The sequence below is a fragment of the Labrus bergylta genome, chromosome 12 (assembly GCF_963930695.1).
Source record: "Labrus bergylta chromosome 12, fLabBer1.1, whole genome shotgun sequence".
Classification (NCBI taxonomy): Eukaryota; Metazoa; Chordata; class Actinopteri; order Labriformes; family Labridae; genus Labrus; species Labrus bergylta.
The window spans coordinates 24,727,367-24,747,365 of NC_089206.1; the positions used below are offsets into that span (position 1 = coordinate 24,727,367).

At 40.2% G+C, this 19,999-nt stretch overlaps 1 protein-coding gene across 3 annotated transcripts; it reads left to right on the top strand.

Annotated features, from left to right (window-relative positions):
- The first annotated feature begins 1,206 nt into the window (after window positions 1-1,206).
- Window positions 1,207-19,676, top strand: atp13a2 (ATPase cation transporting 13A2). Of its 3 annotated transcripts, none has more exons than XM_020635392.3 (29): window positions 1,207-1,347; window positions 5,718-5,794; window positions 6,178-6,345; window positions 7,209-7,267; window positions 7,372-7,438; window positions 7,534-7,613; window positions 8,698-8,775; window positions 8,866-8,935; window positions 9,045-9,179; window positions 9,272-9,338; window positions 11,114-11,245; window positions 11,690-11,851; window positions 12,233-12,343; window positions 12,471-12,517; window positions 12,607-12,795; window positions 12,879-13,085; window positions 13,867-13,977; window positions 14,067-14,223; window positions 14,371-14,482; window positions 14,646-14,770; window positions 14,864-15,042; window positions 15,518-15,610; window positions 15,833-15,912; window positions 16,351-16,503; window positions 16,615-16,711; window positions 17,113-17,336; window positions 17,717-17,868; window positions 17,966-18,138; window positions 19,368-19,676. In XM_020635392.3, exons 1-29 carry the CDS (start codon window positions 1,335-1,337, stop codon window positions 19,533-19,535), a joined length of 3,486 nt encoding a protein of 1,161 aa, XP_020491048.2. In that variant the 5' UTR covers window positions 1,207-1,334; the 3' UTR covers window positions 19,536-19,676. The 3 variants fall into 3 exon arrangements, with proteins under 3 accessions (XP_020491048.2, XP_020491051.2, XP_020491050.2); XM_020635395.3 differs by lacking the exon at window positions 1,207-1,347 and adding an exon at window positions 1,378-1,520; XM_020635394.3 differs by lacking the exon at window positions 1,207-1,347 and adding an exon at window positions 4,849-5,002.
- The last annotated feature ends 323 nt before the right edge of the window (window positions 19,677-19,999 follow it).

The window sequence follows — 19,999 nt, forward strand, 5'->3', positions numbered from 1 at the left end:
CGAAGCGAAGGGGTTGCTAATGACTTCATCCACGCTACAGTATCCCAAGCAAGCTGCGACAGTGTGACAGTGAGCCAGCATGCAAAACGGACTAAGTGAGACATGTTGTGATTGAACCCATAGATTAAAGCTACACAGTTTACACATACACTACTTTATCAGGTCAACATGTCTACTGTAAAAGTGTATTTAGGGATGTGTGTCTTTGAGTTTTGTTCAGAAATAATGTTTTTCATTTGTTGATAAGATAACTAAAGAAGCAGAGTGGGATTTTTTCAGGCATAATTTAAAAAGTGCCTGAAGAGTGAAAGGCTCAAGAGGTCAAAACACTTCAGTAACACTTGTAGTATGAAGATCAACTTTACTAATGAGATCGACATGTTTCGGCTTGTGGCCTTCATCAGGGTCATCCGCCTTAATAAGAAAACTGAGCAGTGAGTGGTTTATAGAGACTTAATTGGAAGTATATATTTTAGTATTAAATTGTTACTTTGCAAAGCCTTCTGCATTAACTCCTTAAACCTGGTTTTTATGAGAAAGATGGTTTCCTCAACTGGATTAAAAGATTAAGAGGAATCTGAGCCCCACAGTTACATTTTCTCCCCACAAAAACACAACGTATAGACCGTGAATATGCCTAGCAGGTTAACCTAAAGTGACATTTTAAGGGGAAATTATTGACTCGCTATAAAGAAACAGGGGCTCTACGGTAAGTAGGTTAAATTACAGTTAAAGTAAATCATTTATTTTAAGGTCGCTCATGAATGAAGATAAACATCTGTCAAAGATGATGGCCATACAACCAAAAGTTTTTCCTGTTAATATTTATCTCACTATGAAGCTTTAAAGCACTAATAAATGGTTTAAAGTCATAGTTTATCGGCACTTAAAAAAGAGATAATCAAAAAAACCTCTGGTATTTTTATGTGTTTTCACTATCCTGATTGATATTTGTAAGATGTAACTTTAAAAATGAATATTAATAGAAATGGTATAAATCTTTATCAAATCTTAGTATTATTATGACATATCATTAAAAAAATCATCAATGTTTCTATTCAATTAAAATAGTAATTATAAGATCATTTTCTGTACAGAGACTATGGTGTGAAGTTACCATGATGGAAATAAGCAGAGTTGTTTTTTTCTTCAGGCTCACAGCTGACGTTCGCGTGTATCTATTTTGGACCATGTGACTTCCCGTAGAGAGGCACAGTTAGTGCTGGCTTAGTGTTATACAGCTCAGATGCTTTATGTTAGGCTAGGACAACCTGTCATTGAGGTAATTATGTTGTGAAATAAAGTGATGTGGAGGCCATCATCGTGACCAAAGGATGGAGAGGCGAGGTAAGTGTGTCTGAAAGCTGTGAAGTAAAAAATGAACCACCGAGAGAGGACAGAGGAGCTCACTATGCTAACTGTTAGCTTGAGATAGCTCACATACTGAAGCCTGGGACTGAAGCCTGTCCTGGCTGTCTGCTGTGGACTGAATGTGGTTTTTAACTTGGTAAATAATGAAGGTAAGCGGCTGTCAGCTTGCACAAAAAAATACAGTTTCTCTCTCGTCTTTTCTCGGTGTAACAAAATGAACAATAACCATTGTCACCTGTGTATAACAGCTCTAATACACACCTGGGATATTTCTTAAGATCACTTCAGTGCAACCAAGTAGGCTACGAAAAGAAAGCTATTTAGATAAACCAAATAATTAACATTAAATAACCCGTTTAAACTCCGTATCACTGTGAACTGTTTCAATTACATTCTCTTAAAGTTATACTTTATACTTGGACGAGTATAAAATGGTTGTTTTTCCTAAATTAATGTGAGGATATATTTATACTGTTGAGAGTTACACTTCTGCCTTCTCTCAGTCACCCTCTTCACATAAGGTCATTAAATATAGAATAACCTCCCTCACAATCTAAAAAGTACTAAAAGCTACTAAGATGTTTAAAAATGGATTTGAGCATTCAGTGTTATCAGCACTTAATCTGGATACTAGGTTAACTAAATTATTACATAAACAGTCATTAAATATACAATAAACAGTCATTGTCTATTTAATAAAGCAGCCTCTACTTTTTGCACTTTCGGTTTTGATAAAGTGAGGAACATGCTTTAGTATCATTTAGTATCAGAGTCAGTATCAGGTTTTATTGCCAAGTACATTTACACATACAAGGAATTTGTCTTGGTGTATTAGTGTAAATCAGTTAATAAAGGAAATAAAGCAAACGTAGCAAGAACTAGAATAACAAAATATAAGCAATTACAAATATATAGAATATAATTTAAAAGTGTAAAAATCACAAAATGTTCAAAATGTATCTTTGCATCTTGTAGTTATAGTGTGTGTCCTTTACTGTACCTTATTTCATGCCGTGTGTACTGAAGGTCTTCCTGTTACTGATCATCTTAAAATGCATTTATTGTATATTTAATATGAGCTTTTATACTTTGTACTGAGCAGGACATGCTTATTGTTCTCTAAAGTGTTTAGAGCATTTTATAATGTAGTTTTGTACTTTGTGTTGTCAGGTTTGCTTTTTTCTGTCCTATGTTGAGTGTGGTTTTATTTTATGTCCTGCGTCACTTTACGTGGGACTACAGGAAAATCCTCAGGCTTCACTTCTGTACAGGTGAAATTTAATCTGCTGGGATAGGCTACCAAATCTGTAACATCTCCTCCACTTTTATTGAATGAAGCTCTTTAGATATTTAATTTATGAATAAGTAACAAGTTCCTCAGAGCCTAAAGAATACATTTTCCTTTTAATTATTTCTAAGAACAGATTATACATGTTGGCCGAGAAGGAGCTAAACCTACAGAACAGAAGACAATACGGGTCTCCATTGCAGTTTGTTCTCCAGAGAGATCTGTCTATTGTTCAACTCCTCAGTTCTTTTCTACTCACAGTTAAATGTGTATACATCAAACATGTTTTATGTAACACGTTAAAACCTGCAGTAACTCATTCAAATACCCTGTAATGATAACATGCTGTTTGCTGTTAAGTGCTGGGTATCTTATAGTTTGGTCTGTCAGTGTTTTTTGAGTCCTTAGACTGAACAAAAGATGTAAAGTTTTGTGCTAAACAAACAAAGCAAAATCAATGAGCTGGAAGACACGCTGTAAAAACACTTATTGATAAGTCAAAGTGTACTTTGACTTTAACGCTACAAAGGAATCCTCCCTTTTCTTTTTGCATAGTGTATGTTTATCTACAAAAGCACTGATTCACTCAGGTATTGACTCATTGAAATGTTTACCACACAGAACCCTGAATCTGTTTCGCCTTAGTCGATATATATTTCACTTCTTCTGCCACCAGCACTGCTCGGTCAACGACTGCTTTCTGCTGTCATGACTCACAAAGTTGCAAAGACGATAATTAAATAGAGTTGAGTCAGGACAGTCCAGCAAACAATAAGAGTGTACAGACTTTTGGCCTTGAGATAACCCCTGGATAAAGTTGCTGCTGTGCTTCTTGAGGTTGAGGTTTGGTTTTCTGAGAATTTTTCCTCATCAGCTCACATGACTGTCTCGTGTTTGTCTAGTTGATTGGGCATCCGTGTTTCCCCTTTTTTTTTTTGACATAGCAGAACGGGTTTTGCTGTGTAATGATCTGCTTGAAGATAAAACTGAAAGCCTGGACTAAAAGCAGGTTTTATGATGTCATACTGTTAGGGATATATAATCTCCACTGAGGCTTTGTTGCAGGTCTGTCTTCCTTCCTCCTTTTAGGATGCAGCTCGTGCAGTCATGGATTAAATCACAAGATGATTTTAGGGTTGCTTAATGAAGAACTCACTATCAGATACCTGTTGAAACTGCCTATTGAAGTGAGGTATCGACAAGGCAGAAGTGTCCCTTTAGATCCCCCAATATGATTAAGTGGCAGTTGAAGTTTGCAAGAACATGTAATAAAATTCCTATCGTGTGCATTTCTAGTGGATAAAATATCGTATGTGACCTCCAGGATGACCTGGACAGTGGACAAAAATGATGTGTTTTGTTGTGTTTTGTCAAGATGTAAATGTCATCCGTGCCCGTCCAGAGAATATGTGGTTAAGTTTCCTGTGTCCTTAAAATCATATCATTTTCTAATTATAAAAAAGATACAAAAAAGTGGTTCAATATCAAATAAAACCGTATCATTATAGTGAAATGAAAATCAAAGTAATATGTAAAAATACCTCAAATATAAGTTAGTACACGGCAGCAACAATGACAGTGTCTGCTGCTCTTTACACATAAAGATAAACACCCCTGTGTGTATATTTATTACGTTTTTCATGTTCACTCAGTGCTGAAGTCTGTACATGGAAATGACTTGTTCTGCTTAGTTATTTGTACAATAAATCACTAAATGTCAAATAATTTCATAGGTTTTAGGTTGTTTTATTCTTTTGTGTTGTTACTGGTGTGAGAGAGAGAGAGAGAGAGAGAGAGGGAGAGAGAGAGTGTCTGTCTGTGTGTGTGTGTGTGTGTGTGTGTGTGTGTGTGTGTGTGTGTGTGTGTGTGTGTGTGTGTGTGTGTGTGTGTGTGTGTGTGTGTGTGTGTGTGTGTGTGTGTGTGTGTGTGTGTGTGTGTGTGTGTGTGTGTGTGTGTGTGTGTGTGTGTGTGTGTGTGAGAGAGTCCGCCTCTGCTGTTCCCAGAGCAACAGTTCATGCTGTAAGCGCATTAAAACTCCTTTCTCAATGCATTATGTTTGCTACCGAGGGATTGGTCTGCGGTTGAATCGGAAAAAAATCCCTTTGGGATACAAGTCCCACTCCAAGTCCCCCCCCTCCCCCCCCCCTCCCCCCCCCAGAAGCCGGTCTAACAGGTCCTGGAGCCTCGTCAGGTGTCATACGCTCCAAGCTCCGCGCTCAGGTAAAAAGAGGAACCTGCAGCAGATGCAGGACGGTGGGATTGTGGGATTGACCAGCGGCAGAAGTGAAATGTCTTGTCATTTTAAGGAATAACTCTTGTAGAAATTACGGCTTCGAGTTAACGGTGAGCTCGCTGTCCTCCTCAGTCTTTTTTAATTTGGAGGAGGAGGATTATGTTTTTAAGTGTTTCGATATGTTCTCAGGTCTTTTGAAGCGGAAGCGAGCATCGGGTTAAACAAACAATTTACTTGTCCTTGTTTTAATGACATTTTGTTATCTTCACGGTCGCTGTGTAGTTTGAGTCTGAACAAGGCTTTAACTGTGAGAGTATATTGCTTTATGGGATATTTTACACCCCCGTGTAGACCTTTAAAGTCAATGTGTCTGTCGGTGTTTTGGTTTACGTCGTACTCAGGTGTGCTCAGTGGACTTATTACATTGTATGGTAACTCTTGAGTCTTCCACTATTTAACATATTCTTCTGAAGTTTGGCTGCGTATTGCTTTTGCTTCTTTCATCGATCTGTTCCTGGAGGCAGCCTTTGACTTGTACATCAAAATGACTGTAACACGTTTACACACACATAGATGTTGTGTCAGTGCTGCTGAGTTAAAGGGATGATTGAACCTAGTACATGAAGAAAATCTGTCATTCTTTTATGTTTCTTAACTCTGATCATAGAAGGACAGGATTAAAAACCACAAAATTGGTTATTGCCTACCCTGGACTTGACTATATCCCTGCAGTGTGTCATTTGTTAATATTGACTTTGTCTAATGAGCTCATTGGTTCATGCTTATGTCATAACTGAGAAACTGTTGTGTTTACCTGTTCTGTAGGTAGTGTTGTGGATCTGCAGAGCGGACTCCCCTCACCCAGTCCACAGGACCCCCTGCTCAGTCCTGAGTCACACATGGTAAGAACCCTTACAGTTTTTCTGAGTAACAAACAATGGCCGTGTTGGACTTTTGCATAAAAGAGTAAAATAGAAAAAGGAGAAAGATTTGGAAAAATAAAGACATGTATTGGTGGTGTGTTAACTTCATGTCATGTAAAAAACTTGGAAGGACACTTGTGTTTTTCCCTTACTATATTTACAGATATCAGTTTAAAATATGCCTGCTTTGACGTTTGTTTCAAGTTTAATTTGTGGAAATGGAACAAGCAGCTGGCTTTTTTTAATCATGTCATTTGCAGGCTGTAGAACTAACGAGCTATATGTAAATAAACCTCTGCTTGAATATAACACGAAACCTTTGTTTTAACTCGAATGAACTCTCTGAATCCTTGTCCTACCAGGATGTTCAGGGATATAAGTGGGTGCGATGGCGTGTGTGGCTGTGCCGTCTCGGTGCCTTGCTGTCCTTGGGTCTCCTCCTGATTGTGTTTCACTGGCGCCCGCGGCTTGCTGTCCTCGCCCGCTGCCGCTCCTGCCCTCTGGCTTTAGCAGATGTTCTGCTATTAAAAGTGAGGATAACATTCATACCTTATCAGATTTAAAATCCACCAAATCCTGGGGATATTTTATCAAACTTGATCTTTCTCCAACCCTCCTGCTTGCCACCTCTTCCCACATTAAGGTTGGAATTTAGCTTCTCAAGGCTGAAACTAGCCTGTTCTTTAAGTGTTTTATTTATTTAACCAGGAAATAGACTCAGTGAGATTTAAAATATATTTTTCAAGAGTGTCCTGGCCAAGACAAGTACACGATTAAGCTGTAAATAGCAATGAATTTGAAAGGTAAAGAAACCATATGGTGTCCAGAAGTCATGGAGATACAAAAATAAATTATAAAGCTACTCTTTTTTGTGAATAGAGTAAAGTAACTTTAAAGAACATCATAAAGGCTGTTAATATGTTTGAGATGCTGTAACAGAGTGTGTTACATTTCACAGAAAACACTGATTACTTGTAACGTTTGGCTCAAAAACTTTACAATAACCACATTTTATTAACTTAGAAATCCACATATTTCAGGCTTTGGTTTATGCCTCTTATTGCTTCATCATATTTATTACCCAAGCAATTTACCACATGTTTAATACACATCTACTTACTGGTTCAACAGTGGAATTCAACATATCTGCTTCAACAGTTGCCAAATTTGCAAAACCTCCTTAGCTGGTGTGGGTAAACTGAGCATAAAAGCACCTTTAATTCATACTTATTCATACATGTTTCTCATTTCCCATGATGAATAACTCTACAAGAAAGGAAAAGGACCAAAGCTATGGATGTATTCTGCATTAGGCTCTGACTTACTGCATTAGATGCTCTGTCTTCCACTTGTTCCAGTTTTCACAAATGTATTTTTGTTGTTTATTCCGCAGGACAGTTTTGGTCAAGAGCACGTGGTGGAGGTCTTCAAAGAGGAGATAGAGGAGGGCAGGTACGCTACATGTGACAGCATCACATTTAGCCTTTAAGACAATGCTCTAAGTTGAGAAAATGGCATAACGATAAACGGTTTGTAATTGGTTTAATCTCTTGAAGTTTGGACTTGCTGGGAGAGCTGGAGGACACCGAGTGGAGAGATACAGTTCAGCTCTGCAGGGAGGACGTAAGGACGGAGAGCATGGTTGATATTTTGTCGCAGAGTCATGTGCTGAGTGATCCTCTTGCTCATACGGATGTTTGACCTTTTATATGTTACAGAACACTCTGATGCGCTACTATCTGTTTGAAGGACTGCGCTTCATCTGGCTGGATAGAAAAGGAGCTTTCTGTCGTGTTAGGTACTGGAGCAGGAAAACCAGGAACACACCCTGCACTCATGTAGCGTGGAGAGTTGTTGTCTACGTAAAGTGACCTAGATAGACCCTGAGCGATCAAATAGAGCACTCTGTTTAGTGTTGTTCATGTTTCACAATAAGACTTAAAGCTTGTTATTACACCAAATGAGATATCTTTGGTGGCTGCAAAGTGCACACCAAAATAACAAAGTGGGAAACAATTTTACAAAGCTTGCGACAAATTAACATTTTAGAAAACAAAGTTTACAAGATGCAAAACACTTTCACCAGTCCCCAAACAAAGTTACAAACAACAGCCTTCCTGGAAAGGGAATGTACCTATTGCTGGAAGTGACCCGGAAGTGACTGAGTGAGCGGTCAATTAATTTGTTGTGATGCAAAGTTGACTGACTGTTGTCTCAGCGCCAGCGTGTTTTTTCAGTTGTTTACAATGTATAGAGAGCGTTCGCAGCAGAAAGCAGCTGCCTGGATGAAAAGCGCAGCGCCCTGTGTATTTTTGCTCTGTCGTTTTTGTGTGGCGGCTCCAAGCGCTCAAGATGAAAATCTTTCAACTTTTCAAAAATGTGCTGTTGACGTCATGGCGCTCTTTTCAAAATGTAAGATATTCCCTGTATTTTAACGTCCTATCTTGTACTCACATCCTCTTTGCTCGGTGTCTGCCAGGGTAAAAAACAGGGTCAAATATAAAACATACAGTAAAAAATAGTGTAGCCCTGTCGGTCATACAGCGGCCATTGTTAACAAACTGCTGCCATAGAGACAGAAGGCGTACAGCCAGCTTTTTCGTCCCGAAAAATCTGTGCATTCCCTTTCCTGCAAGAGTCTGTGGTTTGTAAATTAGTTTGGGGACTGTCATTTGTAAATTTGTCTCAGCAATCTTAAAAGTGTTTTGCATCTTGTAAATTTGTTTTCTAAAATATTAATTTGTCTCAAGCTTTGTAAAAGTGTTTCCCACTTTGACATTTTGGTTTGCACTTCCCAGCCACCGTAGATATCTACAAATGTAGTTATTTCCTTTGACATTTGAGTAAACTGTAATATTAAAACCTTAAATCTTTGTCTGTAGTGTCCTCAATGAGGACTGGACCTGCAAGGACCTGTATGGTTTCCAAAAGGGCCTGAGTCACCTGGAGCAGAGCTCGAGGTAGGAGCAGATGTGTGAACGAATGAAATAAAAAACATGATTTAATCTGAGAGGGAAGTGTTGAGTCATTGATGGCATGAATTCTTTCAGGAGACGCATGTATGGGCCCAACATTATCGATGTGCCTGTGAAGCCTTACACCAAGCTGCTGTTTGAGGAGGTGAGATGAACGACAGGCCTCTGTTTGAATATTATCTTTCTAAAAGTAAAGCATCAAAGTGAACCCACTCCTTCTCTTTGTCTCTCTCTCTCCTCGTCTGCTTCTTTAGGTCCTCAACCCGTTCTATGTGTTCCAACTGTTCAGCATTTGCCTGTGGATCGTTGATAATTATTTTATTTATGCTGTGTGTATATTCATCGTCTCCCTGGTGTCCATCTGTATCTCACTCTATGAGATCCGCAAGGTGAGTGTGTTGTGGGACACTTCATCTATTTATGATTCATCATGGTTTAAGCTCATTACGTATATTGATAATGGTTTGAACTTACTTCACAGCAAAGTGTCACTCTTCGCAACATGGCTCGGATGGTCACTAATGTCACAGTACGGAGGCGGTCAGGAGGTGAGTTTTTGCTCTTTAAATATCTTATAGTATTTAAAATATTGTGTAGTTGCTGTTTTATTGATATTTAGGCTGATTTTGTTTCCTTGGCATTCAATCCGCTAAACCTTTATTATCTTCATAGTGCCTCATCACAACTAAAGTTATCTCATGTCACTCTACATCACGGCCTCACCGATGCCTATGGGATTTTTTAGGCCGACATTGATGTTGGGGAGACAAAAAATGATTTATCTGCCAATATTTTTCTTTTGTTCTGTGTTCGATCTTTAGAGATAGATAGATTTAGATTTACACATTTATTGCGTTGATCCCTCAAATGCAGTTTTCAAACACTTGCGAAGAAAAGATATAAAGTATAGCTTAGACAAAATGATCACTCATCTGGAGAGTAACTGGGCAGGTACATGTGTCACCGCTTGACACTTTGGAGAATGATTCACTTGAGTCAGAGAGAGAACTTCTAGTGTCATACAACGATACTCAAATGAAACGCTATTTGACTGGCAAATGAATCTGGTATTATCGGTGCATATCTGTGGTAAAATTACCTGATACAGTTAGTCACTGGATATGCTAATTTTGGCCGTTATTATCGGCTGGCTAATTAAAATGTCGGGCTCTACTTTACATGTAAAGAAGGTCTACACTGCACTCTTTTAAAGCAAGTAGTGATAGCACTGCAGTTAAACATGTTTTGGATTTGCTGTCTGTTTCTACACCCAGGTGTCGTTCGAGGAAAACATTTATAGTTACCACGTCGTGTTCTCCGTAAATAGTTTTCAGTCTGGAACCACCAAAGTTTCAATTCCCCTGTTTTTTTTTCAGGTCAGAAAATCCAAAGCAGTTAAACTCTTTAGTAGATCAGCGGAGTTATCTCTCTCATCTAGCGTTTACATCGACAGAACAATGGATACAAAAAGTTACTGTGGCTCTGAAGTCCTCCTGGTAATTTGAGCATTTCTCTAAAGAGTTACACAACTCAAAATAAGTGTTTTTGTCAAAGTGGGCACTTATACATGGTGCCTTTTTAATGCCCTTGTGCTTGCTATAGGCATTATGGTTTGCTGTTGTACGTCCGTCCACTTTGTTAGTGGTTAGTGGATGTATTACCTCATGAACACCTTGAAATAATTTCCTCAAAATTACAATGAGCGTCCATAAGAACTCAAGGAGCACTTATTAACTCGAGGATTAACTGATTAGATTTTAGATGTTCTATGCACGGCCACTTGGACCTCACATCTGTCCATTGTCAATACTTCTAAATGGAAATACCTTTACTTTCATTCCCTTAAAGTCTTCAATACTAATATTATGACTTAAGACAAATGGATGGATGTAAAGTGAAACCTGACAGGTTGGCTGATGCAGCGCCCGGTTATGTTTTTGTCTTTTAGAAAAGAAGGCAGAGAGAAAAGTCAGCTTTGAGTTAAGTTCTTTAGGGAACAAAAATACGTTTGAAATGTTTATGAGGCTACAAGAATAAACAATTTGTTTTAGTGAGCAATACTTAATGTCAACAGAGAGGTCGTATAAAGAAACCTGAGGGCAACTTTAAGCTGCGTGACAGTTTCCCCCTGAGGGAATATCCCGACTGAACTTTTTGTGCTTTCTCCCAACCACTTTAGCCACACAATCTAGCATTTTACCCCCCCCCCCCCCCCCCCCCCCCCCCCGCCCAAAAAAAAAGACTTCAATTGAGAAGAAACCAGAGAGGACTTTGTTATTCTGTACAAAAGACATTTATTCCTGCATGTCTTTTTTTCCCCTAGTTGAAGAGTGCGTGAGCTCGTTGGACCTGGTCCCAGGTGACTGTATCATCGTCCCTCAGGAAGGTCTGATCCTGCCCTGTGATGCTGCCCTGCTGGCTGGGGAGTGTCTGGTCAATGAGAGCATGCTAACAGGTGACCAGCAACAAACCCCAACCACACCACAAATCTGAACTTCACTGGACAGAAAGTCATTAAGCAGGAGAAGTCATTCACTCCTCTGAAATGTCGGTACCAGTCGGCTCATGAAACACCTTCAAAGCTGGGAAAAGTTCAGTGTTTTGTTGCAGCCGTTTTTAACTTCTAATGAAGGATTTATTTTAAATCTCTTTCAAGCTGGGGTCATTTCACATCTCACAGTCTTAAAGCGGATTAGAGTCACAAATTAGCCATCGAACAGGATTTTAAGGATGACTGCATTGTAGTGCTGTTTGATTAAAGGAATGTTACTCTCTGTTTTTAAAATCATATTTCATCAGGTTGTGAGTTGGTAAAAACAATTCAAGTCTTTTACACTCTGTGCCTCCAGCTTGTTTTATAAAGTGATGATTCAACCTTTTTTATCCTTTCTGTGTCCAGGTGAAAGTGTCCCAGTTCTGAAAACCCCACTGCCTGCTAGTGACGGGAGGTACAGCTCAGAAACTGAGCGCAGACACACCCTCTTCTGTGGTACACACCTAATCCAGGCCAAAGGGGTGGGGCCAGAAGGCAATGGTGTGGTCGCTGTAGTCACGAGCACTGGTGAGTATAAAAACAGTCTGTGGACTGAACATTTTAACAAGATGACACCTGTGCATGTTTAGATTTATTGCACTATGGAGCAGCTTATTTATGAGTACATGTCACTTATTTAGGCTTTCCAAACGAAATCACCCTCCTGCCTTACTTTGGCAGATTTTCAAAAATGGTTCTGATACATTTTGTCCCTGTCAAAACAAAGATATACATGGAATAGATGATCCATTAAACACATTTTTAGCACCTTTAGGACGTGTGTGTAATGCAGGACGAGTAAACATGTCTTTTGTTTGTCTGTTTGCGGCCTAACCGCACAGGGAAACTGAAAAGACCCTATGTTTGCTCTCCAAATGAACCAGTTGTCCTGCTTTATCTCATCCTCAGGGTTTTTCACAGCCAAAGGGAACCTGGTCAGCTCCATTTTGTATCCTCAGCCAACAAACTTCCGCTTCTACAAAGATTCGGTCAAATTCCTGCTTATCCTGGGCTTCATTGGTAAGAGCTTTGGCAGAGGCATTGTGTCAAGAGTATTAGTGACTTTCTCCGATTATGTATGCCAAGCCCTTTGAGAAATACTTCAGTAATTATTGAACTTTTCCCAACATTTTCCTTCTTGCTTCAGCTCTTTTTGGCACCATTTACAGTTTTGTGGTCCTCTTCAAATCCCATGTAAGTGCTGCTCAATCATCTTTATGGCCTGTTTGTGCCAATGGTAAAAAAAAGCCATAACACTGACTTTTGTCTGGCTGTGTGCCCAGGCCACCTGGCTAGAGTTGGTGATTAGAAGCCTGGACATTGTGACCATTGCAGTGCCCCCTGCACTGCCTGCTGCCATCACCACTGGCATCATCTACTCGCAGCACAGGCTGAAGAAACAGGGCGTCTTCTGCATCAGTCCACCGCGCATCAATGTCTGCGGCAAGGTCTCACTCTTCTGCTTCGACAAGGTGAGAGGGAATCATTCACCTGCCTAGCTTATTTGTGTGCCATGAACGCATTGTGTCTCACTGGAGTACTTGTGTTTCTCCAGACAGGAACTCTCACAGAGGAGGGCCTGGATGTGTGGGGAGTGATGGAGGCGGGGCCTGCCGGTTTCTCAGAGCTGGTACCAGAGCCTAAACTCCTGCTGCCGGGCAACATGCTCTCTGGCCTGGCCAGCTGTCACACTGTGACACTGCTGCAAGGTCAGCCCCTCGGAGACCCTCTGGAGCTGAAGATGATCGAGTCCACTGGTTGGGTATGACAGTAAAAATCATTTTTGTTCCTTAAGAGATATTTGATAAGAAAGTTTTTGCTTAAAACGTTCTTGAACAATTGGGTTACGATTACATTTTTTGTACTGTTACTTAAAGAATAGCTTTGATGCCTTTCTCAAAAATACTTGTGTCCAAACAATGACAACAGTTAGTAATGTGTACTTTTAGAAGAAGGAGGAATTCTCTTTGAGGAGCTGTAAGAGCAGGAAGTTAACAGTTTGTTTTTTAATTAAGTAAAACATTTTCTTTTTAATATCCTGGTTGCAAGCATCCACGTGCATTACAGATGTATTCAGTAGTAACGCATATACTGGATCCATTTTAATAACTGAAATGTTCTCAGGTTTGCTCTCTCTGCATCTGTAATGTGTTATATTAACGTGAAGAATCTGATCCTCAATTGGTTGATTAGAATTGAGGGCAGAACAGTTTGGGATTGCAGCACCCTTTAATAAAACACTTAAACACAAGTACATTACAAACTTTAAACTAACAAACATATTTTGGTTGAACACCTTGCACAACTCTATAGCTTTTAGTAGCTGTAACTGTAGTAGCTTTTTTTTTTACCTTAATTGAGAGACAGGACAGTGGATAGCGTCCGAAATCAGTGAGAGAAAGAGAGTGAGGAATGATATGCGGTAAAGGAGCCACAGGTCGGATTCGAACCAGGCTGCATGCTTTTTGAGACTGTAAGCTCTGTGCCACTAGGCTACCAGCACCCTGTAAATCAGTATCTTAACTCTTTATTTATTCATCCAGACACTCGAGGAGCCAGAGCGAGGTGGGAATGAATTGGATGCAGAGTTTGGAGGACACAAGGTTTTGGCTGTCATGAGACCGCCGACTCAACAGTACCAAGCTCTAGGACCTGTGAGTGTCATTCAACCTAATTATTAATTCATGAATTCTCCTTCTGGACTTTGAAGTTAATGACTGTGATTCTTTCATTCATCGCTCAGTCCACCGGCGAGCCTGTGGCCATTGTTCAGAGGTTTCCCTTCTCCTCGGCCCTGCAGAGGATGAGTACGGTGACGGTGGCCGCCGGGGGGCGCTGGCCTCTAGCTTTTATTAAAGGATCCCCAGAGATGGTGGCTAGTCTGTGCAAAGCAGAAAGTGGTGAGTAACTTCAATTTGGTAATAATATCCAGTGAGTGTGAAAATATATAACACTAGTGCAGCATTTTCAAGGGATTTGGAAATAGATTTAGAAGATGAAAGAATATTTTCTCAGTGTAGATCTACATTTTTCCATTTTGTTTACAGTGCCGGCCAACTTCTCCAACAAACTGCACAACTTCTCCAGTGAAGGCCTCAGAGTTCTTGCACTCGCGTACAAGCCATTAGACGTGAACACTGACTTAAAGAATATCGAACGGTGAGAACACAGTCCGTCATTCTCTCATTTGCATGGCTCCACAGCTCCTATAATTAATATGTTTCCACACCTGAAGTGTGCAGCTGGTCTAGTTGTGCTGAACTTGATCCTTAAAAAGTCCAACAGTGAGTTTGAATGCAGCTTTGTGTGTTTTTCTTCACAGAGGGGAGGTCGAGAAGGACATGCAGTTCCTGGGCTTTCTGATTATGAAGAACCTGGTGAAGCCAGAGAGTCCCAGAGTTATTAACATACTGAGACTGGCAAACATTCGTAGCATCATGGTCACCGGTGAGAGACATTGTGCCCTTCCTCTATTTTACATATTTAAATGCTGTCTTTTGCAATGTCATTCACATTCTTCTTTTGGCCCTCCTCACATAGGGGATAACATTTTAACAGCAATCAATGTAGCAAAATGTTGTGGGATGATGGGATCTGACGAGAAGGTGATATTCGTCAATGTCATCCCTCACACCAACACGTCCCTGCCTGTGCTGAGGTTCAACCTGGAAACTGGAGGGACGACTGCTGCCCAAAGCTCTGTAGAGGTCATCACTCAGGTCGGTACTGCTCAGATGAAGCCCTGCAGCACAAAGCTTGACAGTTTCAGGTGTTATTATTATGCTATATTCAAGACAAAATGAGAAGAGAAATTGAATCTGATGACAGAGGATTTTCTTTCCTAAAGAGATGTGATTCCTGCATGTGTTAGCCAATCCAGAAGTGTTTGGTTCATACTTTATTTTAGAGTGAGTTGGGATTTTTCACAACCTGCCATGCTGTGGGACTTAAAAGGTAGCACTGATACGTTTTGATTGGGGGTTATGTTATCTCTCATTATATCTCAAAAAAGTTTGAGCTGTGATACGAGAGGTTAAGGATTGCTCATTCTAAAACATTAATTTGTGCTAGATCGTGCTGGTTGTGTCATTAATAGTTCATGATAATGTAATTGAGCCATCTTGGCAGACATTTATGAAGTGGCACGGGGAGATTCTGGATGCAGCTGACTGTGCTTTCTTTCTTTTCTCTCAGGGTCTTTACCAGGGAGGCTTTGGCTACCACTTGGCTATTTCTGGCAAGTCCTTTGCTGCACTCTGTGAATACTTCCCTGAATGTCTGCCAAAGGTAATACAAATTTTTTTTCTGCTGAAATATTCTGAAAATGGACCATGAGAACTCATCATTGACGCATGCATAAAGCAACAATGGGGCAGTGGGAGTAGTGTCAGAGACAATGATTAAACTGCATTATACTGAGAATACAACAGGCTGTATTTCAAGAACATTTGCCACCTTAAATCTTTTTTTCCTTTTTATTATTATTTTTTTTTAATGCTGTCTTTGCAGGTTTTGTTGCGAACCACAGTATTTGCCCGCATGACTCCTGACCAGAAAACCCAGCTGGTGAAAGAGCTGCAGAAGCTTAAGTGAGTTCAGGCACAAAAGGGGAAGAATGGGAAACACCAAATTATGAAGGAACAGAAAAAAATGAGGAATAAACTGAGATCAACAACGAATGAATCACAAGGACATGTCACGACTTTATAAACATGCCGTTCTATTTTTATGTGAAATATGAGTAAGAGGATAAATAGAAAAATTAAGAAGCCATAAGTGAGAACGTTGAATTTAAATACATGTAAACAAATAAACTGCTAATTCTAGTTATGAAGAGAGAAATGGATTATATGTTTGATGTAAAGTGTCTGAATGTCTGAAGGAATAAGGTTGAGTGTTAAGTTAAGTTTTCTAAAACGACATCTAGTGGCCATAGGAGGAGTTGCAGTTTAGAGCACATTTATGTCTTTTTTTCTTTTACCTAAGCTAAAATAAGACAGGTCATAAAACATATTGTTTCATTACAGCTATTGCGTTGGCATGTGTGGGGACGGGGCCAACGACTGTGGGGCCCTAAGAGCTGCTGACATCGGGGTTTCTCTGTCTGAGGCCGAGGCTTCAGTGGCGTCCCCTTTCACCTCTAAGACTAAAAACATCAGCTGTGTGCCGCTGCTTATCAGGTGAGGAAAAGAGAGGTCTTAAAAGTGATGAAGTAAGAAGGATGCTGTTTGTTGGAGTAGTAGGTCAAGGGGAAGAAATGGCAACATGATTTTTCCTCCGTGTTTGTGCAGAGAGGGCCGGTGTTCCCTGGTGACCTCCTTCAGCCTCTTCAGATACATGGCTCTGTACAGCATCGTTCAGTTTTCCTCCATCCTCATCCTCTACACGGTGAGCACCAGTGGAGCTTATCATATCCTAACGTTCAAAGTAACCATTTGTCTCTGACTCATCAGCTTTAACATCCTTTTATTTAGAGTTCAATCCAGGCTTTCTTTTTTAGTCCGTTTTATTGGAGCCTGTTACGCCCCACCCTAAGGCAACCATATGTACAAACCACAAATACACCCTTTAAAACACATCGTACACCTTACCAAAGTCAAAACAAAGGGGATTTATTATTGACAGACAAACAAAATCATTAAACGAAGATCAACTCAAATGCTTATTTAACTAAACTCAACAAGAGGAAAATACTTATCTCATATGATACAAAATACAGGATTACATTTTTTCTGAATTATTGAAACAACTCAGAGTGAATCAAAATTCTTCCTTTTGTGCGTGTTCAGATTAATACGAGCATGTCCGACCTGCAGTTCCTGTTCTGTGACATCTTTGTGGTGACTCTGCTGGCCTTCGTGATGGGAAAAGGAGGTCCCAGTAGAGAGCTGCACCCCCGCAGACCCCCGGCCAGTCTGCTGGGTCTGCCTGTCCTGGGCAGCCTGTTCATCCACAGCTGTATGAGCGTCCTGGGCCAGCTGGCTGCGCTCTTCATCACCGCCTCACAGGACTGGTCAGTCACAGAGGGTTGCTTTTATTTACTTGGGCTTGCTATGATGATGAGTTGTAAAAGATTCAATTAATCACCAGCTATCTGAGGAATTGATAAATTGGTTTCATTAAATTAAAGATAATTCCTCAAATTGAAACATTTTCTGGTTTCTGTACTCTATTGCTGTAAGCTGATATCTTTCAGTTCTGGGCAAAACAAAATTTCAACCCTTTCATTGACGTAACAGCTACTTGATCAATGGAGTTCATCATAGACGACCATGAGAATCCTCTTTAGTAGCTGATTTTTATTTGTGTCATTCATACCAAATAAAATCGTTCATCTCAGATTCAGAGAAAGACCGGGAACCTTCATGCTCTGTTTTTTTTTTTTTTCTTTAGGTACGTTCCACTCAATTCAACTGTTTTTGGAACAGAAAATCTGCCCAACATGGAGGACACCAGCTTGTTTGCTGTGTCAGGTTTCCAGTACATCATCATGGCTGTGGTGGTCACAAAGGGATACCCTCACAAGAAACCTCTCTATCACAACGGTGAGGCTTTAGAAGAAACACTCGATCACTGATTTATGTCATCAGCTTTATACGTATATGTACAACCTTTTATTAAACGTTATTCTCTTCTTTCCAGTGCTTTTCCTCTGCTTACTGATTGTTCTCTTTGCCCTGATGACTTGGCTGGTCGTGTACCCGGGGGCTTGGGTTTGCCGAGAACTTCAACTGTACGACTTTTCAGACATGGATTTCAAACTGCTGCTCGTTGCCGTGGCTGCGCTCAACTTCCTCATTTGTTTTGTTGCAGAGGTGAGTGATGAGTTTAGATAACATCAATACCTTTGAAGACTACTGTTACTCTGCAGGAATGTGAAAAAAACACAGCCGGCTCCATTCCTTACTACAGCACCAATCAAAAGACACAAATGACAGTCTGTGGATAAAGCTAATGTTGGGACTCTACACGATGCTTTCAATTTACATTTTTATCTCTTTGAAGATCTGGAAAGATGGTTTCTGCCTTTGTAATATTATCCTTCATGAACAAGAGAAACACCTCTGGTTATCTTTACTTCCCGAAGGCTTCAATGGAGTTATGTGTTCATAACGGTAGATAAAATAAAAAAGTCAAAAATCCCTAAAAAATGTCAATGCCTTCTTGAGCGCCCGACCTCAGAGAGACACATCATTAAACTCATCGCCAGCAAAACCATTGTTTTCCTACGCTAAAGCCCGCTTGATGTACGCTCTTCTTTACAGCTGTGCAATGCATTTTCTAGCAACTTTTGGGCGTCCTTTAAAGTCTAAAGTTGGCAGAAATTAAACTTTTCAACTCAAGACACAGTGTCGCAGTGCTTGTCAATGTCACTTTCGGCCGAAGCTGCAAATCAAATCAAGTAGGAGGATTAACCTCCGCTTTTTTATGACATTTTCCCTCTTCTTGTTTGGGATCAAAGCAACGGAGAGAGCTCTACTTTTGCTCGAATCCATTTTTCCCCACTTACTTTATTGGGTCGCCCGTATGTGCACACAGCCCTGCTCCACATGTATTTCTCATTTACTATGTTCTTATAGTAAACATGTTTTGGATGTGAAACTTGAACTGGGATGGCACATGTGTGGGTAAATACCTGGATGCTGCAGTATGTGTTTCCACCTGCGAGGTGAATAAAGTTTTGGAACTGAATAAACATCGTGTTTATTACAGTCAACACACAGGTGCTCCCAGCCGTTGTTCCCCCAGATGCTGACGCCCAGCACAACCTCTCTCCGTTTGATCTTTTTACACAGAATACTTTGATGTGAAAGTGCTTCTCAAGCCTGGGCACTAAAGCTATTTTAATTGTTTTCTTTGTAATAGCCAAAACTCATGTACAGTATATGAACAGCTATCTAATTTTGCAGGGATGATCTTCTCCACATTTTATGTCCACTTCATTTCTAAACATCAATTTGGAATAGCAAACTCAAATGTGGACATTCACACAGATATGGTTTCTTTTAAGGAGCATTTTTATGTTTTTGTTTTTTTCCACTAGGCGCTGATAGACCTGGGTATGCTGAACTGTCTCCGGTTGCTGCGTGGAAAGCGTCAATCCAAGAAACAGTATAAACGTCTGAATGCCCTTTTGGCTAACTCTCCGTCATGGCCGCCTCTCAATCAAGCCCTGTCGCCCACAAATCAGACTGTGATCTTCCTTAGCTAGTGTCTGCTTCCCCCTCCCCCCCTCCCAGTCGGACACTGTCAAACAAACCAAACGATGCTGTTGATGTCTGAATGACAGCTCAGCCCAACCAACAATGCAGAATCCTGTTTACATGTGAATAAAACTATTTTATTAAGATTACTGACTGGGATTGTCAATTAACATTTTTATTCAGTTGTGGTGTGATTTCATAGTGTCTGTGTGGGATTTTAAAGGCACACTAAATTGTCATGTTTGCACGCCATTGCAGAGTCCCATCTTCTCCCACACTGAGAAGGGTTCTGTTTGGGTTCAAGCTTTGAGAATCAATGAAAATATGCAGCAGAAACCAAATTCTTCAGAAATTTAACTGGTCACTCAAAGTTTGACAGATTAAATGTGTATTTGATACGTTTTTCACAGAATTATGTTCTTAATGAGTTCAATGCATTAATTTAAGCTTCTTGGGCTTAAGAAATTAACAT